General features: G+C 32.2%; 1 protein-coding gene across 3 annotated transcripts in view; it reads left to right on the top strand.

Annotated features, from left to right (window-relative positions):
• Positions 1 to 21,000, top strand: part of LOC126777889 (solute carrier family 41 member 1-like) — a 101,688-nt gene that overhangs the window by 52,537 nt on the left and 28,151 nt on the right. For all 3 annotated transcript variants that reach the window (XM_050501181.1, XM_050501179.1, XM_050501180.1), the window contains one exon: positions 16,201 to 16,293. In XM_050501181.1, the coding sequence (XP_050357138.1) occupies positions 16,203 to 16,293 (91 nt within the window). In that variant the 5' untranslated portion in view covers positions 16,201 to 16,202. The remainder of the gene's footprint in view (positions 1 to 16,200; positions 16,294 to 21,000) is intronic.

The raw sequence follows: 21,000 nt of genomic DNA, 5'->3' as shown, positions 1-21,000 counted from the left end.
TGTTCTGTAATATGATGCTCGGAAATGGACGTAGAATTCGATATATATATAAATATATTAATTGAATATATAATAAATGCATGAGTGAAAGATTTGGCTTTTTTGATGCAAATGCCAAAACAGAAACATGATATGTACTTAATATAGCACCATATGGCTGACATATGGCATACCACATGCTTGAGATAATTAGTGCATGTAATGTGACCACTTACCGTTAAAAACCGTCAAAAAAAGAAAAGTAGAGGACGCCTTAGCCCAGCTGTGGGACATTCACAGGCGGTTACATATTAAGATCTTTGACTCTCAAAACTACAGAGAACATTATTACAAAATAACAGCGTTACAGAGATAAACATAGATAAAAAATAGAAGTATAATAGACAACAAATAGTGTATCAAAATAAAGTAATAAAAAGTACAATAAAAATTCATCTAAAATTAGTCTGACTTGTTTGTGAATAGTGGAAGTTATATAAAATCGAATACTTAGCAAATTTTTACTTAACTCAGCAATGACAAAAGGATGGTTATGCTTTTACCCGGCTATAAATCTAAATATGTTTATCTGTACCCTCGTATCTTCTGAAGACTAATCGTAATGTGACAATTGAGTTTTGGAATATAAAAGCGTCCTAATAGTCCGCTATTTATATAGAATGTGACGTCACTCTAAATTTAATATGGCGCACTCTAGAGGACTTGAAGGCATCTATAAAAATATAATGAAATTTAATGTATCTTTAAGAGCTTAATTAGCAATATTTAAAAATATGTATATGAGTCTTACTACATCATGCTGCCTTGTCTGCATTAACTCTATAATTGTGACTGCTTCGTTGGTCTAGTGGCTAGATATAAGGTCGCTGACCCGGAGATCCTGGGTTCAATTCCCAGTTCGGGCCAATAAAAAGTTATTGGGTTTTTCTGTCAGAAAATTCTCAGTAACACCCCGGGGTCTGGAAGTTGTAAGTTTATACACTCCCGTGCCTCAGAAAGCCATTGGTCCTGCGCCTGAACACTTTCCGATCGTGTCGGATTGCCGTCCCATCGGATTATGAGAGTTAGGGAATTGAGAGTGCACCTGTGTTTGCGCACACACTTGTGCACTATAATATATCCTGCGCAGTTGGCTAATCTCTCTTGAGATTGGCCACCGTGGCCGAAATCAGTCTGAATGACATTACTACTTATCTTAATGTGTATAAGTTATGAAACGATATGTTACATGTTTGTTTTGTCTATAAACGTGATAGACGTGGGTTTTTATCCCATAACTATTATTTTAATAGTTTAAATATGGAAACTTTACCAGATTACGTATAAACCCATAACGCACTATGAAGGTTGCACCTATTTTTTCGCAACTGAATAAAAAAAATAGGTATATGTTCATTATCAAGGTAATTATTGGATTTTGCACTATCAATATGACGAATTGATTTCGCATTATTTATTGTAGTAGGTATTTCAAATCTCTGGCTCACGTTAGCTTTCTTTGTAATATAATAAAAGTGACAGCTAGTACGTTACGCCGCACGCCCGGCCTCCGGTCTCCTTGTGAGAACAAACTATGCTAAACAGAGCAATACTTATGCTCTGTTTAGCGGTAGAATATCTGATGAATGGGTGGTAGGTTTTTTTTTTTGTGTCTGTCATTATATTGTATCAAGCACACTTTTATAAAAACTTCACAATGATCACTGCTGATTATCTGTAGAATAATTAGTAACACGAAATAATATTTTATTGGTATTTAAATTGAATAAGTTAGAACTAGTTTTGCATATCCGACTAAACATTACAGAAGCAACGTAAGATACAAATCTTAGTCTTACGCAGTATACTAATCTTTGCCGCCTGTCCAGGAGCATATTATTAACTGCATATTATTAAGAAAGCCGAGATGGCCCATTGGAAGAACGCGTGAATCTTAACCGATGATCTTGGGTTCAAACGCGGCAAGAATCACTGAATTTTCATGTGCTTAATTTGTGATATTCATCTCGTGCTTGACAGTGAAGGAAAATATTGTGAGGAAACTTGCATGTGTCTAATTTCACTGAAAATTTGCCACATGTGTATTCCACCAACCCGCATTGAAGCAGTGTGGTGGAATAAGCTCCAAATCTTCTCAAAAAAAGGGAGTCCTTTGTCCAGCAGTGGGACATTCACGGGCTGTAACGGTTACGGTATTAAGATATCGTAAATATTGCTTATACTGATAGTATCTATCGATGGTAGCACTTGATGAAATATAAGTTAACATACCATTTACTGGTGGTAGGGCTTTGTGCAAGCTCGTCTTGGTAGGTACCACCCACTCATCAGATATTCTACCGCAAAACAGCAGTACTTGATATTGTTGTGTTTCGGTTTGAAGGGTGAGTGAGCCAGTGTAATTACAGGCACAAGGGACATAAAATCTTAGTTCCCAAGGTCGGTGGCGCATTGCTGATGTAAGCGATGGTAAGAATTTCTCACAATGCCAATATCTATGGGCGTTGGTGACCACTTACCATCAGGTGGCCCATACGCTCGTCCACCTTCCTATTCTTTAAAAAAAAAGTACTTGATTTCATTAAAAGATATAATTTGCTCGTATTTAATTGTCATAAATTTGCATATGCAAACCAATAAACCGCAACTAACTCGTTTCGTGTATCCGCACCTTAACATCGAACATGTTTTTATATTCTAGTAGGCTCTTTTAATGTTAAAAATAATTTTATTATAAATGATTTCATTCCAAGAATCGATATAATACGTAGATGTGACGTCACGATTTAGGACTTATAAAATACCCATCGATCATATTTTTTCCGAGAAGTTTAGGAACAGGTAATTCATTTGAAGGGGATTGAACGCATCTGAACTGTTGATAGTAAATATCGACATTCGATAATCTTTAAAGTACACGCCACACTTGTGCAAGCAAGCGATTTTAGAACAACATACGTACTAAATAACATTACGTAGCTGTAACTATAGTTTTTATAATAATTTAAAAGGCAAATATATTTTTTTAAAACAAGCTTTTATATACAATTTTTTTTATCTATGCTTTTCATCGCTAAGGAGTTTGTCTAAAACTAATTCTGGGCGTAGAGTTAGAAACAAGATAGAAAAAAAATTGAGTACCCAACACCCCCCGCACCACTACCACGTGGGTGAAGACTGAAGGTGGTGAATGCGAGTAGTATTATAAGAGTATCTAATTAAACTAGTGTTTAATTTATGCTCATATTTCATCAACATTCAAATCTCGACCACGAGATGTAATATATTTATTATACACTAGTTTACATTTGTTAGGCTGAAAAAGACTGCCTTGAAATTCAAACTTGCTTCATAGCTAATTTCATCAAAATCTCTTGTGCTTTAGTCGTGATCTGGTCTGTTGACAGATTAACTATGATCGTGGGTTCAAACCCATGCAAGCACCACTGAATTTTCAGGTGCTTAATTTGTGTTTATAATTCCCCTCGTGCTTGACGGTGAAGGAAAACATCGTGAGGAAACCTGCATGTGTCTAATTTCATTGAAATTCTACCACATGTGTATTCTACTAACCCGCATTGGAGCAGCGTTGTGGAATAAGCTCCAACCCTTCTCCTCAAAAGGGAGAGGAGGCCTGAGCTCAGCAGTGGGATATTAATAGGCTGTTACTGTACTGTTACTGTAGCATTTATTTTGTTGTATATTTGTATTTGTATGTTCACATATTTATGTCAATATCGCGCGGAAAATTAACGTAATAAGATGTATTTGTACGAAACTACCGTCATTTGTTATGAAACTCGAACGCAATAAGAAATCATTGTTTTCAAAGCAAAGACCGTATACGGAAGGTATTGATTGTTATCAAAGTTTAACAATGAGGTAATGTAGACCTGACTATTACTGGAAAGGTTTTTTTTTATTGTAATAGGTAGGTGAACGAGCCAATGAGCCAACTGTTGATAAATGCTCACCACCGCCCATTGGCGATGTAAGAAATATTAACACTGACTCGCCTTCAAACTAGAACACAAGAATACTGTGTATTGCTGCTTGTATACTACCATTACTAAATATTACTGTTTGGCGATATCTGATGCGATGGTACATACCCAGACGAGCTCGCTCGAACCCCTAACACCAAATTATTTTTGACCTTAAAAAATGTTGCCACACTCTCTGTCCAAAGACTGGCCTAAGGAGATTCTGATTGTTTGTTAAACATGTCGCTCTTTTCCTTGTATTTTACAAATCGAAATCATGTAGAAATGTCATTAGGCTGATATACGAACAGCCTGCGAATGGTACACTGCTGGATAGAATGCTTGGAACTTATTCCACCATGTTGCTCCAGTGCAGGTTCGTGGATACGCATGTGGCTGAATTTACTTCGAAACATGCTAGTCTCCTAACGTTTTTTTCCATTCAGCTTTGATCAGCAATCTCCTGTTAATATTCACACTATTCCAGCCACTGGCCGTTAATAGTATTCGAAATCCACCGTACTAATTTCCTATCGGTACCATTAGGTTTACTATTAATATAAATTATCAACATATAAACAACACGAGCATGACACTGTTTATTTTGACGAGGTATTTATAACTCGTGTAAGTAATTCACGATGTTTACAATGATTATTCGTTTAGTTACAAATCGCAAAATTCTAATGCCGTGACGTCATAAGACGATTCCAATTAATTCGATTAATGGCACAATAAAAATATAATAATTTGTCACGTGCCTTTAAGTCGCAATTACTTATCTCTTCGATAAATCAGAATGGACACTCAATTTTGTCTTTAAATTGGAATCTGAAAATTGGAATTCAATGTAATTTTAAGCAATTTTAAATCGGCGCGCTATAAGATTGGAATGAAAAGCTACCGAGAAGAACCGGCAAGAAAATTATTTCTTTAATGAAAAGTCAATGTCAAGTGTTATATGTCCTGTATGGAAATAAACGAATACTAATCCATGAGTTAATATAAAAAATCCATGAGTTTTTTTTATATTTAAATATATTAATAGGCAACGTAAAAAAAAAACTGTAGAATTTTACTCTAGAACAAAATTATTCGAAATTTTAAATAAATTTCATATTATCTGTGGTATGAACCTATAATATAAATTTATCTATATCTGAAGTTATCTTTGTGCTATTATTACGTTTCAATTGGAAAAGTTTCTAATGACTTATCAATAAAATGTAACCGTCTATCGATTGCTTAATAATTAAAACGATACGATCGAAAACGTTTCTATAAATAGTTTTGTTATCTATAATGATAAATATGATTGATCTATTTGGGTTCCATAATGCATTCAGAAAATTGCATTCGTGTTTATACTGAACACTGAATATAATTTTATTGAGAGCCATTTTGTTTCGACTTACCGTCATATACGAGTTTTATTCAAATTTATGATTTTATATTTGATTAACTGCTTCGCGCGGAATCAGCCGCTCAGCTCGAGATGAATTATAAAAAGTGAATCAAGCACACGAATATTCTGTTTTATATCGGATATGAACCTGCAATCTTCGGCAAAGTCTCTCAGGTTGTAACCACTGGATCATTTTGGCATTGTACCATTACATATTTACACAATACCCTAACAGCCTGTGAATGTCCTACTGCGGGGCTAAAGGCCTCCTCTCCTCTTTTTGAGGAGAAGGTTTGGAGCTTATTCCACCACGCTGCTCCAATGCGGGTTGGTGGAATACACATGTGACAAAATTTCAGTCAAATTAGACACATGCAGGTTTCCTCACGATGTTTTCCTTCACCGTAAAGCACGAGATGAATTATAATCACAAATTAAGCACATGAAAATTTAGTGGTGCTTGCCCGGATTTGAACCCACGATCATCGGTTAAGATTCACGCGTTCTTACCACTGGGCCATCTCGGATCATTTACACAATAATATACAGCAATTCCAAGTGCACTTTTATTGCATAATATTACTATTCTCTTATCTTACGTTTCAGTAATGTTTAGTCGGATATGTAAAACTAGTTATAACTGGTTCGATTTATATACCAATAAAATATTATTTAATTTTACTAATAATTTTGTAGCCAATCAGCAGTGATCATTGTGGATTTTTCTTTAAAGTGTGCGTGATACAATATAATGACAGCCATAAAAAAAACTTTGGTAGGGCCTTGTGCAAGCCCATCTGGGTAGCCACTAATCGGATATTCTATCGCCAAACTGCATTACTTTGTATTGCTTGTGTTCGAAGGGCGAGTGAGCCAGTATAACTAGAGGCACAAGGGACAAAACATCTTAGTTACCAAAGTTGGTGACGCATTGGCGATGTGAGGGATGTTTAATATTTCACACAGCGCCAGCGGTGTGACCGGTGCATTATAATACCTTTATTTTATTAAATTTCGTTTGTATAAAAAATTAATTAGTTTTTGTTAAGTCTTCATTGAATAAAGGTTGTTTTAGTTCTTTAAAACAATCAACTAAAATATTTATTGGCAAGAAACAAATCGACGCAGTACTTTTAAAACATACGTATAAACAGAGGCGGCGAGCGACTTAATAATGTTTAAGTGCCGAAAACGACATGGACTTGCACACATGTAAGCATATAGTACGCTCTTGACATTCACAAGGCTAGATCAGATGTAGAATAATTTTCAATATTATATAGAAAAGTACGGCAAAGGCGGTATCTGATAGTAAGTAGTCCCATGAACATTCAATCATCATCAAATCGTTTAATCGATATTTAAAAAAAATGTATTGATTCACAATATTTTTTTAACTTAAGCGATTTAAGATATACGCCATTTCTTGTTTATTTGTATTATAAGATTTTATCTTTACATATCAAAATACAGCAATTAGTTGATTACATTTTTTTATCGAATACCTACGGACCACCCATTTTTTATCTACCTTGATATATATACCTATGATGCCTTCGAAACATAATTTGAATTCCACGTATCCTGATTCGTAAAATTTGGTGAAAATCTTGTTTATGATCTTATAATATTATTATTAATTTATAAAATATTTTCATTCAGATTCATTTTAATATTAAATTTCCGCGTAATAATAGAACAGGTTTTATTAATACTTTATATCACAAATATTACCAAAAGGTGAGCTTAATGCTTTCGCTGTGGGACAACCTAAAGATTTTTCTTTTTTTTTATTAGAAAGGCAGGCTAACAAATATACTGTTTTTTACACATTAATGCAGTGCTAACCATGGGGCTTAACATGTTGTCCCTTTAGCGTGTGCTAGTATCTTGGGATACTGAGGCATATAATATTGAGAGACGGATCCCGGTATGAGGCTAGCCAATACTCAAAGACCGAAGGAATAATATATATTTATTTACGACACGTCACAATCGTTTGAGTACCCTGTACTGACTGATTGATTAATGTATTATAATAATCTAATAATAAATTGTTATGATTTCGTCATGTCAAATATGGAGTACAACTAAAATGGCGATGTGCTGACGGCACATCCCCTAAGCCTGTAATTACTCTCGCTTATCATTCACAGCACAGCAAAATAGTAAAGAACAACGACAAAAACAGCTCATTGCCTACTTTAATAAATTATCTACATATCAATAAGCAATTACCATTTCTCAGAGGCAAAGGTCGGTACTTTTTCTGCCCTATTCATCAACCGACTTTCTTTTATTTTATTGTTTGTAAGCTATTGACGAGATTAAGTGATATAAAAAAAATTTGGAAACAGAACATTATTACAATCGTTCAACTTACAGTTTAAAGTAATAGAACCAAAAATAATAATGTCAAAATTCAAAATAAGAATTATCGTTTCGGTGAATTTATTTGACTTTAAAAGGATATAATAATGACCTAACAATAATCCAAACATCAGACCTAGCCTAAAGACACCTAATACACCTAGTACAGGCAAATTTATTGGCATGGCACTCAGCCAAGTCTGGCCTAATGCCGTTTGAAATAATGGGGTCGCGACTTGTATGGTAATGGCTTTCAAGATTATAGGGGTCGTTTCAAGGTTATTAATGGTTGAAGAAACTATTCAGTCTGGGAGGAAATTGAACTATTTCTATAGTAATGAATATAAAAGTAAAAGTGTAAGTGTTTTTCACATCATCACGCATGAACGAAACGAATCAAATTGGGGCATAGATGATGATTATGTCACGGATTAAAAAAAAAGTTCAACCAGCGAAATTGGTGCATAACAACAGCAAAATCAGGTCATAAAATGAAATCAACGGCCTGTAAAGAGCTATTATCACAACAGATAATAAAAATGTTTTATCACTTATGTTTCCTTAAAAAAGTGGTTGTTTTTTTTGATTTTGAATTAAGAAATTCGTTCTTCTTGTTTAGTTTTCTTCTTAAAGTTGAGAAAATTCAGTTAATTTCTGTTATTAAATTTTTTAATAATTATAACGCCAAGATGGCCTAGTGGTTAGAACGCGTGAATTTTAACCCATGATCGTGGGTTCAAACCCGGGCAAGCACCACTGAATATCCATGTGCTTAATTTATGTTTATAATTCATCTCGTGCTTGAAGGTGAAGGAAAACATCGCGAGGAAACCTGCATGTGTCTAATTTCATTGAAATTATGCCACATGTGTATTCTACCAACCCGCATTGGAGCAGTGTGGTGGAATAAGCTCCAAACCTTCTCCTCAAAAGGGAGAGAGGCTGCTACTGTTATTTATAAATGCGAAAGTGAGTTTGTTTGTTACGGTTCCGCGTCTTAACTACTCATCTGATCACTATGAAACTTTGTATACACGTTGTCAGCGGTACATAAAAGATCATATGGTAAGTAAAACTTCCCTTCGTCTAGTATAATTTTATTTTTTAAGGTTATTTTTATATTGAATAGGATGTGTTAAATAAGTTCAACATGGAAATTATTGTAATGATTGATGAACGATTCAATGAAACAGGAGCGGACAGATACTAAATCGTAACTTTTGTGCTAGAAACTTGTATGTTTCTTAGCTTTAGTTATGATAATTATCACATTATATAACTACTTTGATAATTTAATTATATATATAATGTCCACCAGACCGATTTCAGCCACGGCGGCCAATCTCAAGAGAGATTAGCCAACTGCGCAGGACATATTATAGTGCACAAGTGTGTGCGCAAACACAGGCGCACTCTCTATTCCCTTACTATTATAATCCGATGGGACGGCAATCCGACACGGCCGGAAAGAGTTAAGGCGCAGTATCAACGGCTTTACGTGCTTTCCGAGACACGGGAGTGGACCTGGGATTTGAACCCAGAACCTCCGGGTCTGCTGCCTTACTTGTAGCCACTAGACCAACGAGGCAGTGATATATATTAGCACAGATTTTTAATAATCGAGAAAATAATTTTGTCGTTTGGTTTTTGCAGTTTGATATTTACTGAATGATTGTCAATCTTGGTCCAATACGCGGTTATTTATATATCTCGTATTTTTAAATCAATTCTAATGTCAATATATTAAATGAAAATACCAAAATAATCTATGCACATACATTAATATAGATAGGCAATAAATTTTATTTGATTTTATTTTAAGGCGGTATGTTTTACTAAATGAACGAACAAAAACGGATGAATTTGACCTTGATTTTTATTACGATATTAATATAATAGAAAATCATTTAAGATAAAATTAAATCAACGATAAATTCCTACCTGTCGCAAAGTTTAACGGTCGAGTGATTCATTTCGTAATAACTGCTTTCTCGACAAATCAGGTGTTTTGAAATAAGGGCGATTTTTTTGTTTATGAACCACTAAATATAAATGTTTCGTGTTTGGAACGATTTCTTATAGAATCTACGTGTTTTGTAAATGCTTTGTAAGCATAAAGCGCTGCAGATTGCTAATCGAAAATGTCGATTGAACAAATAATTAATTAAAATACACATATTACGCTTAATTACACAACTGATGCTACGCAAATAAATGAATATAGAATATGTTGAGATATTCAAATTGATGACTCATTTTTTCTTTTGTTTCATTCAATATTTTTGTACCAGTTTCTATTTTATCTTATTTAGTGTCTTAAATTTTTTTGGTATCATCTACAAGCTTTTCGTACTTAAATTTCTTTTGTAAGTATAATCAATAAAAATAATTTTGAAAACAGAACATTATTGTAAATAACAAAGATCCTTTGTCATTTATTTATATTTCATACTTTAAATTTGTTAAAGAACAATTTACTGTAATTTTTACTGCTCCATAATTCTTAATAAGTTTAAAATGATTATTGGTTGTATTAAGTTAATTATCGGATGTAATTTAATTTTAATCGATATTATTATTTTTTTATATTTGTAAAAATCACTGATGAACATGATTGTGTTGACGATCTCCTTAACCGGTTGGCTATTCTTAGCGAAAAATAACCAACTCTACAGGAAAGTACACAAATGGATGTGCAAACATTAAAGTACTCTCTATTGCCTCGCTTTAATTGCACGATGGACAGATAATATAACCTGACCACAGATAATATACCACAGCTGTCTTCCCTATACCGCTAACCTCTTGCCCGAACTCCGAATGTTATAATATTTAAACTACTCACTACGCAAGCGAACTACCACAAAGCGTGGAGATAAGTTATAACATATAATGAAACTTGCGGCTAAAGGCTATTAATTTACATTTCATGAAAGAACTCGACATAAGCGGTGATCTCATGGTTAGTTGTATAAGATTAGTTACAGTATGTTGACTATATATATAATATTTATCTTACCATTAATGAACTACGATGCGGTTATTGCTTGATGTTAAAAATATTTATAATTATGTCATTTATGTATTTAATTTTATTTGGAAAATGTGACATCTACGGGCCGGTTGGCGTGTTTTGTTACTTGCATTTCACGCCGAAGGTTGTGGTTTCGATTCCCACCCAGGACAGACATTTGTGTGCATGAACATGTCTGTTTGTCCTGAGTCTGGGTGTAATTATTTATATTAGTATGTATTTACAAAAGAAAAGTAGTTTATGTAGTATATTAGTTGTCTGGTTTCCATAGCACAAGCTTTGTACAAGCTTAATTTGCGATCAGATGGCCGTGTGAACAATGTCCCAGGATATTATGTATCAATAAAAAGAAGTACCTTGTGGACTGCCATCTTTTAATGATATATTAAAACGTAATCATTGTAGTCTTCTATATTATAGTTTGATTTATTTATAAAAGTGATAATTTTTTTTAAAACAATTTTAATTTAAATACACCAGGTAAAATCAGGTCATCGTGTTGTCAGCATTATTTTCTAGACCAAAAAATTTGTTTACCAATATAAAATTTGTCTTATTATATTTAAAATAAAATTATTGCAAAACAATTATTATAATTGCAACGATAAATCACGAACTATTATTAATAACTTGCTAATCATTTGGCACGCCATTTGATAGATGTCTATTCTGCTATTATGTAACAATTCGTTGATAAAAAATATTAATATTCTCATGATTATTTTCAGAAGTTTTGTGTCAATACCCGTATTATAGTTTATTTTAACCTTCTATAGACTCATTTAAAGCTATTTCTGAACCATTGACTAAAATATTAATAGAACAAATAACTGTAACTAGAAAAACAAACCTTATAGCACAGTTTTCAAGAATAGAAAACAACAATTTCGCAAATCATCGCGTAATACAATTTAAAATATATAAAATTGATGACGAATAGAATAAAATAGTAACAATGTTATTAATAATACTGTATATTAATAATAATAATGCATTTCTTTACTGCAGTCAAAAGTCAGAAAATTTAGATTTTATCTATAAAAAATATTTAAGGTCGAAGATACAAATTATCGGATATTGGCTTTTCCCCGTAAACGGTGATCGTTGTAATAAAAACGATTGAAACACAAATTGTAAATCTTGCAATTATCAACAAAAATAGTTCATACGCTTTATCGTAAGAACCAACATTCTTGAGATATCACAATTTGAAACATCGAAAATAATAATATACTACGATGATGTATATATTATAAGTGGCCATGTATGTACAGGTGTGTAATAATACAATGTTTTAATATTGCTGTGAATAAGACGTTCGAATCCTAGAATAGTAACGATCATTAAGCATGTCATGAGTCGTATACAGGATAAGAAGAATTCTCATAGTATCGTCTTTCTGGCTCAGTTAACAGGGGAAATTAAATTGGAAGTCATGACGTCTGTATTTCGGTTTCTGTTACTAAAATTATCACAAAAGGTCAGTACTGAAATAGAAAACAGAGACGGCAGATATGGGTTTAAATAAGTCTGGTAAAATTTATATAAAAAAAGGTTAATGTACTTATGTTCGCATGACTATAGAAAATTTACTTTCTGTATCTTCCATTGATAATAATTATTAGTCGTTGAAAGGTAATCATAGAATATATGGCTCTCTTTCGTAACTAAATTCGTTGTCATTTTTTGACGTCATTTCCATTCAGAAATAAAATTTCCCTCTCGAAACGCATAAAGAAGTAAAACTTTAATAAAGATACAGATGAATATTCCATTAAACCGACTTAATATTTGTTTTAATACTTTACATTATTTGGTCGGTTAGCGTGGTTGGTGGATGCTTGCCTTTCAGCAGGACAAATATTTGTGCTCTTGAACATGTCTGTTATCCTGAGTCTGGGTGTAATTATCTATATAAGTATGTATTTACAAACGAAAAATAGTATATGTAGTATATCAGTTGTCTGGTTTCCATAGTACAAGCTCTGTACAAGCTTAATTTGGGATCAGATGGCTGTGTGTGAAAAATGTCCCAGGATATTATTATTATTAAACAACTTTACTGCACACTCACAACGAAAAAAAGAAAAGACAAACACAAGTAAAAAAAAAGAAAAACAAAAGTTCAAGAGAAGCCATGTTATATAAATAAAATTATTTATAATCGTTTGTTTTATTTAAATCTACTTGTAATTACAAAATGGTTGCCTTAGAATAATTAGCAGGACAGTTATCCTACTTAGTTACTTTCACAATAGAATTCATTATAAATTAAACGAATAGACTAATCGTTATTTTTACTACTGAATTAATCGTGAATGTTTTCGTTATTGTTAATATTACCTTATAAATCGGCTGCGTTATTATAACGCGTCCAATTTATACGTGAATTTTAGTCTTCTAGAACGAGCATTCCTCGATAATTAATAACTTAGGCGTGGATATACGTGAGAAGCAAAGTCTTATCTTGAACATTATTAATAAATATATTAATATAATTAGCAATTCTTATAATATTATTATGGTCAATAAAAATGCAATTTATATTTATTGCACGTAATAAAATGAAATAAATGACCGTCTGGGGCAAGAGACAATACACATGATAACGAAATACCTAAGAATTTTAGGTGCATTTTAAATATGGTACGATTGCACATATTTCCAATATTTTTGCTATTAAAAAAATATTTGACGAGCCGGTTGACGTGGTTGGTAGATGCTTGCCTTTCACGCCGAAGGTTGTGGGTTCGATTCACACCCGGGACAGACATTTGTGTGCATGAACATGTCTGTTTGTCCTGAGTCTGGGTATGTATTATCCTAAGTATGTATTTACAAAAGAAAAGTAGTATATGTAGTATATCAGTTGTCTGGTTTCTATAGTACAAGCTCTGCTTAATTTGGGATCAGATGGCCGTGAGTGAATAATGTCCCAGGATATTATTATTATTTTAGTAATAAATATACGATACGCGCTCACATTATATATTAAAGCACTATTAATTTATTAATTATATTTAAACATCAAAATAATGAGTGTCGATTTGTGGTAAGATGAATTTATATAATTCCATTTTCATATTCAACGAACTTCGAGTCATCTAATTGAGCGCCTATCTTAAGTTTATTTTAAGAAAACTATTCTTTGGAAATCAATATGTGAGCAAAGAAATTCCGAAAGAATTTGGAAGGTAAAAGACGATTCGAATCGTTTTTATCGTCCTTGTGAACCGGTGAGAAGTTAACGTGTTACTTGATGATTAAAGGTGCGACGGAGAAAATAGTAAATAGTGGTTGGGCTTTGTATAGACCTGTGTACGTATTATTCACTTCCAAATTATTCTACTGCCAATCAGTAATACTTATTTCCTGGTTATTGATAGCACGTGGATAATATAAAAATAAGAATAAGAAAGCAAATGCAATGAAAAATCTATAAAAAATAAAAAACAAAAACAATTTAAACTTTAAATAATGAACACAAGAAAACAAAATAATATGATCTCTTACAATGGTTAAATCTATAGACAAAATTACCTGTCATCCGATGACTTATATTATATTATATGATTAATATAAAAAAGTAAAATTAATGAAACAGCCCATAAATATTGGATTTAAGCCTTTCCTCCTTGTGGAGCTGATCCACCAAATGATGGATTTTCATCCGACATATCATTTCATGACGACGTCATATGTTATTTTCATTTACAACCGAGTAAGATCAGTTATAAGGAAATTTGTATCAAATGAACACACTGATGTTTGCCTCGGTTTTGATTCCCATTCGCGAGTTCACGTTTTCTAAGTCATATTCGCTCTTTTTTTAAATAAAAAAGGTTTGGCAAATGGTTATCTGATTGTAAATGGTCACAATCGCCAAATCGTCCCTTGTAGTTACACTACTAGGTTTTGCCGTTTGACGTTTAACTCTCAAACAATCATCATGTGTGTATCTCGAATTAATATGAAAAATCTACCAAATACATTACTCTCGTAACTAATGCGTCACAATGTTTTGCCTTTAGAGCATAACATTGTGACGCATGAAATGTTTTATTTTATCTTAGAGAGCAATAATAGTATTATATATTGTTGTTATTGTTTGCTAACAACATACTCAACTATGCAATAATATTTTTATATTACTGTAATACTTATTTACAGATAATAAAAATAACAACGTTATTTTACAAACCAACTTTGTATTTTGTGTTATATTTCCCATTTATTGTGAACGGTAATGGGAGCCGCATTGGAGCAGCGTGGTGAAATAAGCTCAAATAACTTCTTCTCAAAAAGGGAGAGGAGGCCTTAGCCCAGCAGTGGGACATTTACAGACTTTTATTGTATAGGAGGTTATGCGAATGATATTGCCCATTAAATTGGTTCTATAATATGTTATGTGAAGTCAAGACGTACGACATTTTTTTTAAAGTAATATTGTTATTAATTTATTTAAGGAAATTGAATATGTTCTTTTTTACTTACTTAAATAAGATACAAATTGTTAATATTATAATCATGAAAGACTTATTCAAATAAGGCATATCCATTATTTGAATAAGTGTTTCGCAGTGTTTCAATATTATAATAAATAGTAATAATATTATTATAGTTCTTTATATTCATTTCATCTTTCTGTCTCGTTAGTCTTGTAGCTAACTCATTATGGTTGCAGATCCCGAAGTTTATGATTCAAATTCTGAATCGGTCATGGACCCAAAACTTGAATCACCAATATCTTATGACAAGCCACCAACCACCATGTTACTCCAATGGAACTATTGTTGCACATTGTGGACTGCGGCGTCTCTATTAATTATAATAAGAATTATTTACAGCGTTGGCTTATATGTATATGTCACCGCAAAGTTGTAAAGTCTGTTCGATTATAATAACTTTCCCCAAATTGTAAATTTATATCAAAACGTATATATTTTCGATAGTATATCTTTAGGTAGTTGAATTAATAAACAAACTAACCTAACCAACTAACAGCTTTTTACAGTTGAATCGCAATTCGATTGTCAAGGTGAAAAAATCATAGACAAGAAATTGTATAGTAGACAATATATGTTCTGTAATTTTTTTAAATCGCCAGGCGGAATGGTAATTGGGCGGATGGTAAGTGGACGCTGTAAGAAATATCTTACTTACAATATTCCACTAACCTTGGGAACTGAGATGTTATGTCCCTTGCGCCTGTAGTTACTCACTCACCCTTCATACCCGAACACAACAATACTATGTGACGGCAGAAGATGTGATGAGTGGATGGTACCTACCCAGACAAACTTGCAAAAAGACCTACCACCAAGTATGTCTGATATTATTTAACAAATTGCATCAATATTGTATATGCCCTTATCTGTAATTATAAATGTATTATTTCCTTGTTCCAGGCATGGTTGGAGCCCCCGATGTTGTCAAGCCATCAGATAAGGTCGAAGCCTACTCACCGCACGTCAACGGAAACCCGATTTTTACTATCAGCGGTAACTATATAATTTTATTCTAATTAAATGAAGTCATTTAATACTTTTACTAGTGCAGCTCATCAATATTACGCAATATTACACTGGTTTGAATATTAGGCCAGTGTAAGTAAAGGCACAAGGGACATAAAATCTTAGAACATGCATGAATAGTAATGGCAGGTTGGGATCGATAGGGATCAATTTATAAACCATTACATAGCATTTGCTTATATTCCTAAAACAAAATATTATTAAGAAGTAATATGCACTATAAAATAGTTTTTAATGGGAAACAAAGACACGCTAATAAAATGTTCAAAGCAATGTTTCTAGGAAAAAAAAAGTTAAATTTATTAAACAGTTTTAAATATCTCTAAACGATTCTGAAATGTAAGTTAATCTTAAAATCCTACTCACAGTTGCAATTGTGTTCGAATTTTAAATTTTTTTTTTATAAAATAGGAAGACGGACGAGCATATGGGCCACCTGATGATAAGTGGTCACCAAACGCCCTTAGACATTGGCATTGTAAGAAATGTCAACCATCGCTTACATAGCCAATGCGCCACCAACCTTGGGAACTAAGATTTTATGTCCCTTGTGCCTGTAATTGTGTCTGGAACACAACAATAATAAGTACTGCTGTTTTGCGGTAGAATATCTGATGAGTGGGTGGTACCTACCCAGACGAGCTTGCACAAAGCTCTACCACCAGTACTGAAACGTTGGAATATGGTTATTTTTAATTTATGGCCTATTTTGTAGTTGTAGTATCAGGTGGCGCATTTGCCCGTCTGTCTACCTTACACAAATATTTTGTCAATGTCGCATAAGATGGAGAAAACGCTACTATATTTCATAATTAATTAATACTAATTTTAATAGCAATAATCAAGCTTGATTATTTCATTTCATTACAATTCCAATCTTCGATTGTCACCTGTCAAAATCAGCGTGCCTGTATGGGCTTGACACAATTAAAATACTGTATATATTTATACTGTGACACTATGCTTGTCTATGATAGTCAAGCCGTATACACACATTGCAAAACAAACAACACAATACAACACGTTTTACTACAATAATAATCTTGTGATATAATTGAATCTCAAATAACTTATTTTTTTATGACATACAATAATGCCAATAGAATGAATATAAACATCTATTTTATTGTGTTCTAAATATCAAAATCACCGGTGTCAAGGCGCCGAGTGCGCTCCGAAAATCTGAATATTCACTAAAAAACCAGTGGTACCGTTTCCGTCTTAACGAGAAGCGCCACTAGATATGCGCAAGCTACGGTGAAAAGGGCTTGCTGCTTATCCTACGAAGTTGAAATTTTACATGTCAATTCGCCGAGTGGGGAATATGCAGAGCTCAATTTTCATTCAAACGCCAACTGGGTCAGTCGTTCAAACGAAACAGTCATTTCACCTAGTTAATTTCGTAACCAGTATAGCACAAAATCACGATTTTGTGTTAGATTTTTATTACCTTATAAACGTTGTACAAATGAAACGTCTTAACGGACCATTGCTTTTTACCTAGAGGAGCGATTGTTTAAATGAATTGATTTTATATACCAATTAAAACAAATCAAAATTAACTTACATCTACCCAGCTATCGAAAAATACTTCTTTTTAATATATGCTATATAGCATAATTTTAGTATTACTAGTAGTAACAGCCTGTGAATGTTCCATGTGGAACACCATGTACATGTGTATGAGGCAGAATTTCAGTGAAATTAAAGCGTAAATTCGTAAAATTTATAATCACAAATTAAGCACATGAAATGTGGTGCTTGCCCGGATTTGAATCCACGATCACCGGTTAAGATTCACGCGTTCTTGCCACCGGACCATCTCGGCTGCTTAATTTTTAGCCTATATAACTATTTAAGTAACGTGCCTGTTTGTTAATGATAAAAAAAACTTACTAATTTGTCCTCGTTCTTTTGGAAATGGCACGTGGCGATAATTTATTCTCTAGTAATGTTGGCAATAAGCTATGAGCATACAAAATATAAGTGTATTATATATACCCCCCTTATGTGATAACCTATTTATGACCCACAGCTTAAGAGAGAAGGTCTTTCCCTTCTCTCTTGCAGAGACGGTATAGAACAATTTCACGACGATATTTCATTGTGGGTTGGTGGTTTCACAGGTTTTTTTATGTAAGAGAGGGCCAAACGGGCATGAGGCTCGTGATAGAAAGTGATTACCGCTCATGGACATTATTATTATCATTATTATTAATAAATGTTCACACGCTGTTTTCTTTTACCACCGAGTCTAAGACGGATTATAAACACAAATTAGCCTAAATAAAAATTCAGTGACGCTTAACAGGGTTTGAACCCGCAATCTTCGACAAATTCACGTATTCTCGCCACTGGGCCATATAACATATACCCTTCTTCTTCAGTCTTAAAACTAAAATATATCATAAGTTGCATATCCACAGGATTAGTTTTCGCATTTATTCGCAGCAAACAAACAAACAATTGTACTTGTAATTATATTATTACGATTTAACGATTAATTCAACGTAATTTTGTATTTATATTAATAAAAGATTTCATCAATTTAATTAAAATTATTTTTTCAACTTAATTTAATCAATTTGTAGTTCATTTATCATATTTAATTGTTAATAGCTTTGATTCGTTATAATTATCTCTTGATAAACATATAATGAATCGATCCCCAGATTAAAGATAATGATATTAAAATATCTTGCAAATTTCGATTTAATTAAATTAACAATGTCACTAATTGTTTAGGTGTGTGTTGGAACAGATTGTCCTAAGACGAACAAGATCGATTGATAATGGATTCGAATTTGAGTGAGTTTTATTATTATATTTATATAATTCTGGTATATTAAAAATAAATACTTAAATTAACACATAAATTCAAGAATATCGGTAGTTTATATTTTATACAATAAATATATAACTTTTTTTATTTATTTATATGCAAGCAGTAAGCTTATGATTATTTATGATTATTATGTTATTGTAATTTTAAAATTTAATTTATTAAATATTATTAAAATAAATTCGGAATGTAGATATTGTATTGAGAACTCCAAGAAATACCTATGCAGTAAAAATAAATATATATTTTGCTTTTTTTTAAATTAAAACTAAAACTTTATTTATGTGTACAAAATATAAAGTTCACATTAAAATAACAAAAAATAAATAAATCCCAATATTTTCTTTTATTAAGCTATATAAACAATAATTTAATGTTTTTTTTTTATATAATATATTTGTATGTTTATTTTATAAATATTTATAATATAAAATTTTTATTCATTGTTTTTATATGCCTACATATAAAATAAAGGTGCGACTATTTTAGTCACCATTTTCCTTATGATAAACATACTCGTATATAGTTATGGATATAATAATAAATATTTCATTTTAATGTATATCATCGTCCATTTAACACAAAATGAATTAACCTTAACTACATTAGTACCCTACACAAATACAATTCCTTAAAGAATATACAATAATAAAAGTGAAAGTTCTCGGAAAGATAATCTCATTGTTTCGTTAGCATCGTTACACCTTTTTAGTATTGTTATACCTTTTTGGTATTGTTATACCTTTTTAGTATTGTTGTACCTTTTTGCATTGTTACATCTTTAAAAGTAACAAATGAAACAAATAACTATCAACATATTTTATCAACAACTACACAAGTACCTTAATTATTCAAAAAAAACCGATTGTTTCCCTCGATCGCAACCATGTTTTGAGAAATATACATACGTCTCTTTTTAACAACAACATTTTCTATATGTAGAATAAATCTGCTTTCTTTCTTATTTACATAAAACATGATAAGATACAACTTTTGAAGTTAATTATATACATCCATTTATAGCAATGACTTATATAAATATTATTTAAAGTGAATTTAATTTTATAATTCTAATAATATGTTTATTAATTTCACATATGAAATTATTAGTTTAAATTTAGTTATGTTGCTATGAGTATATTGCATTATTTTAAATCAAGTCTTAATAAAAGTATATAATTAATAATGATGATGTTCACCTTCGGACGTTTTCGGAGTGGCCGGTAGATTAGACAACTGCGCAGAAAATATTATAGTGCACAAGAGTATTGGCAAACACAAGTGCACTCTTTACCTTACTCTCACAATCCGACGGGACGGCAATTCGACATAAAAGAGTTCAAGTGCATTCCGGTAGTTTAACACAGACAAATTCTATGCTTATGAGAATTTCTTGACCCAAATCCAATATTTTTATCGGCTTTCCCTAGAAATCTACAGCCCTATACGCTAGCCGCTTGACTCGCGAGCCAATTATGAATACGAATTCAAATAAAATGTATGTAAGCTTCCTTTTAAAAGCAATCAAGCACAACAGCTATGAACACTTATGATATGAGAATTCTTATAAATTTTACGTAAGTGGCAGTCCAAATTGAATACATGCGATCACGCATAAAATTGCTTATTAGTTATCGAATCCGTCGAATCAATTTGATGAAGTTAAAATGAATCGTACTCTTATTAAGAGTACATATCGTGAGATCATTATTCAGCTATTTTTCGCTCAACGGCGAATGTTGTTCAACAATCATGAAAACTAACTATGAGAACCTGGAATAACATTAAAAGACTACAGTTAACTTCACACCATAATTAAATATATTTATATA

This window comes from Nymphalis io, chromosome 24 (assembly GCF_905147045.1).
Source record: "Nymphalis io chromosome 24, ilAglIoxx1.1, whole genome shotgun sequence".
Classification (NCBI taxonomy): Eukaryota; Metazoa; Arthropoda; class Insecta; order Lepidoptera; family Nymphalidae; genus Nymphalis; species Nymphalis io.
Note: the sequence above shows the minus strand (reverse complement) of the source record. Positions and strands in the feature narration are given on the sequence as shown.